We start from the raw sequence: 6,680 nt of genomic DNA on the forward strand, positions 1-6,680 counted from the left end.
TTCGTCTCAGAAAAAAAAATTAGTAAGCTTTTATTAAGTAATTATTTACTCTCTTGCACGTATTGAAAACAAGTCTCTGGGACTTAAGACCGTGTTATATACCATAAAAACACAAATATGGTTTATAAAAGAGCTAAACTTACAGAATTGGATTAGTAGCACCCCATAATTCCAGTAGGGGAAGTATTTTATAGGTTTCTGGAGGCAGGGGCAGTGCATCTTCATGGATATCATTACTAACAGTGATAGTCACAAGCATAATATAAGTATTTCTTTTTTGGGACCATAGCTTTATATTGCCTAGACGTAAAGATACAATTAAAATTCAGATTGTTTACTGTTTATTATTTTGATCATTATTGTAGTCTTAATATTTGTTGGATAATTGTTGGAATTGTTTACCCTGTTAGATATAGTCAATTAACAGATGCCACCATTTCATTCTTGTGCAACACTGACTGGTTCCCACGGCTACTTAGGGTCTCAATAAGTAAAAAGGCATTGGGTTAACTAATCTCTGCCCTTTCTGGAGGGCAATAACTGAGACTCAGTTTCACCAACAAATTTCACCAGATGTTCAAAGAGGAAAGGAACTGGGCTACGTAATTGGGGACCTAAGTACTTATCTTCTCTGTAATTGCAGCATGGACAAGGTTCCTGAAAGCTGGATCACCCCATAGACTGTAAACTTGAAGTCCTGCAAAGTTTCACCGATTATGTTGGTAGTCCTCAAAAAGAGTTCTGTGTTGCTTTGCAATCCTAAATCTGAATATATTCTAAAACAGTAGATTTCCCTTTACACTGAGGTTGGAAACGTTTATTTTATAGATGCAAAAAGTAGCTAGGAAAAACTAGTTTGATAAATGATAGCTGTCTAACTTATGGCTCAGTGTTCTCTTCACTTTGTGTTAACTCCCCTATCCCCACCACCACCATAGTAAATGACTATGAGAGTTGTAGGTAGTATTCACTAGATCAATCCAGTGAGACAGTGCTTAAGCATCACACAATTCAGATTTTAAAGATTATCAACAAAAAAAGAAAATATGTAGAATAAATATTAAAATGGGTGAAAACATATATAGACTATTACAGAAAGTAAGGCTTTGTGTTAGAATCGAATGTGTTCAGAAGCTCCATGAGAAATCACATCCATTATAACCGTCCTTGAAATTCCTCTTCAAGTACAACAGTATTGTATTAATTTTATTTCCTAAAAAGGCCAATACTACACTCAAACTTACAATTTTCTTTTTACACATCTCAGGCATCCACCAAACTTCCTGTTCCCTTCTAGACTGGATTAGAAGCTCTTCAGAAGAAACCCCCTTATCATAGATACAGCCCAATAGAACTTTCTGCGATGATAAAAATGTTCTGTATTGACACTGTCCAATAGGTTGCCACTACCCATATGTGGCTATTGAGCACTTAATGTGGCTAGAGTAAGAGTACAAATTAGTTTTTAATTTAAATTAATTTAAATAAAAATGAGCACATGTTGCTAGTGGCTAATATAGGACAGCAGAGCTTTAAAACAATTATTCTCAAACTTGAAAGAGCATACCCACCACCCACTTAGAAATCTCATTAAAAATGCAATATCAATTCCATTGATTTGGGGTTGAGCCCGAAATTCTGTATGTCTAACAAGCTTCAGAGTGATGCCAGTAAAGCTGGGGATATGGCTGCTCCACCCTTAAATACTCAACAGTAAGTAGAAGTATGCAGGTCTGATATCTGCCCCATAACCCTGAGTTTACTTTTCCCTTTACTAAAGTTTTGAATTCTTTAAGGGAATAAATGTGATCACCTTTGTAAATCTGGTATTTGTACACCATTCTTGGCATGTAGTGGACATTAAATTGTTGAATGAATGAATGATGCTTGTTTGGTGCCTACCTCAAAAAGGAGAGCATTTGAGATCCTCGTGTCTATTCCTACAGATAACTGAACCTAAGCCAAAATTTAAGTAGACTCTTAACTGCACAAAATGAATAATCTTCTCACTGCCTTTAGGCACCAGCAGAGAAGGAATTTTTAAGTTGCCCCTGCAGTATATAGGAGGCAATGAATGTGAGGGAGTAGAATGTAAGAGTTAATGTTGAATCTTTCTACTACACATACCCTATATGTGTAGAACATTTCTTCAGGAATCTTTTATTAGGACAGTATTTCACAGAATTTATTAGTATTATTTTTGTTAATTTACAAACCTGTATTCACCATGATTTACCATGTATGCTTTAGTGGCATAAAAGCACTGGTAGGTAGCAAGGTAATGAGACTCCAGAATCGAGCCAACAATACAATACCATTTATTAGAGGATAATGTCTTCAAGCCCGGGGTTCCTTATCGTTATGCCTCAGATATTGCATTATACGTTGCAAAAGAAAGAATGAAACTTCACTTAATATTGGTTTCCCTTACTAGAGGTCTTTCTTTATTAGGAATGCAGAAAACGATGTGAATGTATACGTCTCTGCCAAACGCTAAGTCCTATGATTGGCCAAATTTAAGAAGTATTGCTACATTTTAAGAATCAATAAAAACGGCCGGGGGTGGTGGCTCACGCCGGTAATCCCAGCACTTTGTGAGGCCAAGGCGGGTGAATCACCTGAGGTCAGGAGTTCAAGACCACCCTGAACACCACGGCGAAACACCATCTTTAATGAGAAAATACAAAAATTACTTGGGCATGGCGACGCGTGCCTGTAATCCCAGCTACTTGTGAGGCTGAGTCATGAGAATCGCTTGAACCCGGAAGGCGGAGGTTGCAGTGAGCTGAGATAGCACCACTGCACTCCAGCCTGGGCAACAGAACAAGACCCCTCTCAAAAAAAAAATTAGTAAAAATACATTTTTCAAGAATCTTCACATTTACAAATTACAGCCAGGCGCGGTGGCTCATGCCTGTAATCCAAGCACTTTGGGAGACCAAGAGAGGTCCCCCGATCACCTGAGGTCAGCAGTTCGAGACCAGCCTGGTCAACATGGCTAAACCCCATCTCTACTAAAAATACAAAAATTAGCCAGGCGTGGTGATAAGCGCCTGTAGTAGCAGCTAATCCAGGGGCTGAGACAAGAGAATCGCTTGAACCCAAGAGGCGGAGGTTGCAGTGAGCCGAGATCATGCCACTGCACTCCAGTCTGGGCGACAGAGCGAGACTGTTTCAAAATAAATAATAATTTTATTCTCTTGTCTATCCATTTGGTAGACAAGTGTAGCGTTACTGCCTCCTTTTGGCAAATGATAAGGCTTTTAAGAGACAGACATTATCAGTTCTTCAAGAGCCCACAAAAACTGGGCTAGAGAACACAAAAACCTACACTCAAGACCCAAACAAGGAAAAGGGAAGGAGTCAAATCAAGTTGCATTTCCCCTACCCTCACCGCCCTCTTTCCTTCCCAAGGCAATAGCGTAGGGGACGCCCAGTAAGGTATGGAAAAGGCGGAGACAGAGGTTTCGTTCCCGCCCCTCAAATTCAGTCTCCAAAAAGGTCCGCATAATTGATATATAAGGGGCTTCAGTGAGTAGCAAAGTTGCAGAGGTAAGACTTGGTGTTCGTCTCCTACCATGTCTGGCAGAGGCAAAGGTGGTAAAGGTTTGGGAAAAGGAGGCGCCAAGCGCCACCGCAAAGTGTTGCGCGACAACATCCAGGGCATCACCAAACCCGCCATCCGTCGCTTGGCCCGACGCGGCGGCGTGAAACGCATCTCGGGCCTCATTTATGAGGAGACGCGAGGTGTGCTTAAGGTGTTTCTGGAGAATGTGATCCGGGATGCTGTAACCTACACGGAGCACGCCAAGCGTAAGACAGTCACCGCCATGGATGTGGTCTACGCGCTCAAGCGCCAGGGTCGCACTCTGTACGGCTTTGGTGGCTGAGCTTTATTTAACAGCTTACCCATAAAAGGCCCTTTTCAGGGCCACCTTCATCGTCACACGAAGTGTTGTAACTGATTACAGCGAAGATAATGGCGATTTGTGTTTCGTTTTGTAAACTTTATTGGCTTGTGGCTGAGTTAAAAACAGCCGTTTTCAGCGATACTCCCAAGATGGCGGATGTGTTAAGGACAGAAAGCGAGAGAACATTAGAAACTTGTTAAGGTATTTCGATCTCAAACCTCCACACAAAAAAATAGTGGAAATGATTCAGGAATACCAGCCATCTTTCGTGACGTATGGTGTTTTATTACTAGTTTTCTAAAATTTACCTACTCTTAACATTAGATGGCTACGACAACTACAGTAAGCATTACATTTTTTGAAACGGAGTTGCTCTTATCCAGGCTCGAATGCAATGGCGCAATCTCGGCTCACCGCAGCCACCCCCGGGTTTAAGTGATTTTTCTGCCTCAACCTCCAGAGTAGCAGGGTTACAGGCATCCACCACCACAGCCGGCTAATTTTGTATTTTTAGTACAGACGGTTTTTACGTGTTGGTCAGGCAGGTCTGGAACTCCCGACCTCAGGTGATCCGTCCGCCTTGGCCTCCCCAAAGTGCAGGGATTAGAGGCGTGAGTCACCGTGCCCGGCCTAAGTGTTATTATTTATTAGCCATAGAACCTGAATGATATTAGGGCGGCTGTGGACAGATCAATTACTGGTAAACTTAAAAATCCATTACTTGTGTCCAGTCGCGGTGCCTCAGGCCTGCAATCACAGCACCTTGGGAGACAAAGGCGGGCGGATTACTAGAGCTCAGGGGTTCGAGACTAGGCTGGGCAAACAAAATGGTGAAATTCCGACTCCACTAAAACATGTGAAATAGGAAAGTTAGCACGGCGTGGTGGCGGACGCCCGCAGTCGCAGCTAATCTGCAAGGGCTGAGGCAGGAGAATCGCTTGAGCAGGGGAGGCGGAGATTTAAGTGAGCTGAGATGGCGCCACTGCACTCCAGCCTGGGCGACAGGGCGAGTCCGTCTCAGAAAAAAAAAAAAAAAAAAGTTTGCCCGGGCTCAGTGGCTCATGTCTGTAATCCCAGCACTTTGGGAGGTCGAGGCGGGTGGATCACTTGAGCTCAAGGAGTTCGAGACTAGCCGGGCCAGCACTGCAAAACTCCATCTCTACTACAAATACAAAAATTAGCCAGACGGGGACATGGTGGCGCGCGCCTGTAGTCCCAGCTACTCTGGAGGCTGAGGCAGGAGGATCGCTTGAACCTGGGAGACTGAGGTTGCATTGAGCCGAGCTCGCGCCACTGCACTCCAGGCTTAGAGCACAGAGCAAGGCTCTGTCTCAAAAAGAAAAAAAAAAAAAAAGCCTAAGTTTTTGTCTTACCCAGTGAATTCTTTGCTGGGGCACTTACTGTGATTTCAGGTCATTGATCTCAAGTACTGGTTATTTATAACCTAAAGTGTTTCTCCTTGTGCTTTGTCAACCTACCGTGTTATATATCTCCTGTGATCCCGCCTCGTAACATTTTCATTTTTTCACCACACCGAAGAAGTGGCTTCTCATTTTTTTTTTTTTTTTTTTTTTTTTTTTTTTTTGTCAACGATCAATCTACTGTGTAAACACTATGTCATACTTTATAGGGACACAGAAAATTATGAAAATAATTATGGCCATTGCAGAAATGTTGTTTGACAACTCCTGCCCTCAGGTGATCCGCCAGCCTCAGCCTCCCAAAATGCTGGGATTACAGCCATGAGCCACCTCACCAGCCAGTTGCTAAACGAATTCTTATTGCCACAGACTTTTTTTACAGACAAAATAATAATACACTGGTAAAGCACACCGAAGGATTTTAAAACATTGCCTTTGAAACACCAATACATTCAGTGTGTTTTCACTTATATTAAGCACTATACAATTAAACAATGAAGAATTGCCCAGAAAAAAATAATGTAAATTGCCAGAGGTTCCATGGCCTGTTCTTCTCATGTGAAGGACAGAAGGTACAAGGGGTGACTGTCTTCTGGGGTTGATAAAACAGGAAACTCAGGGAAAACTGCCATAAATGTTAATAGGAGAAAAAGGGAATTTGCACACAAGCCAAAATATAGACTAAGCACCACTTTTTTCATCATACAGAATATTTGCTGAGCTAGTTAAATGAGAGCATTTAGGTGGAAATAAATGATGTGCCTAAAATAGAATGTTCAAAACAATAGTGGATTTTTTATTGTGCAGTTAGGATGCACCAAACACACAGTCCTAAAGATCATGGGTTTTTGAAGCAGGGTCAGCAATATCTAAGAAATCATGTACCTGCATAAATGAATTATGGCCTAATGAGCAAGTCACCACAACAAAAAGCCAAGAGTGCAAACAACTATTTGTGGGGAAAACAAACAAACAAACTTGATAAACCATGGAATTCCAAGCAATAAAAGTAGCAATCCCATCACAGCCTATTTCTGCATTATTTTGAAATAACTAGATTTTTCTTTTTTTTTTTTTTTCGAGGCGGAGTCTCACTCTGTCGCCCAGGCTGGAGTGCAGTGGCACGATCTCGGCTCACTGCAACCTCCACCTCCCAGGTTCAAGTGATTCTCCTGCCTCAGCCTCCCTAGTCGCTGGGATTACAGTGGCCTGCTACTACATCCGGCTAATTTTGTATTTATATAGAGACAGGGTTTCGCCATGTTGGCCAGGCTGATTAAATAACTAGAATAACAAGAAATTGCGCTGGGCACGGTGGATTACGGTGCTGTAATCCCAGCACTTTGGG

General features: G+C 42.1%; 1 protein-coding gene across 1 annotated transcript in view; it reads left to right on the forward strand.

The window, feature by feature from the left end:
* LOC104663484 overlaps positions 1 to 3,927 on the forward strand; it is a 36,789-nt gene extending 32,862 nt beyond the window's left edge. Inside the window, exon 7 of the mRNA XM_010364676.2 lies at positions 3,558 to 3,927. Coding sequence (XP_010362978.2) covers positions 3,558 to 3,890 — 333 coding nt within the window. The 3' untranslated portion in view covers positions 3,891 to 3,927. The remainder of the gene's footprint in view (positions 1 to 3,557) is intronic.
* Positions 3,928 to 6,680: the final 2,753 nt, after the last annotated feature.

This window comes from Rhinopithecus roxellana, chromosome 4 (genome assembly GCF_007565055.1).
Source record: "Rhinopithecus roxellana isolate Shanxi Qingling chromosome 4, ASM756505v1, whole genome shotgun sequence".
Taxonomy (NCBI): domain Eukaryota; kingdom Metazoa; phylum Chordata; class Mammalia; order Primates; family Cercopithecidae; genus Rhinopithecus; species Rhinopithecus roxellana.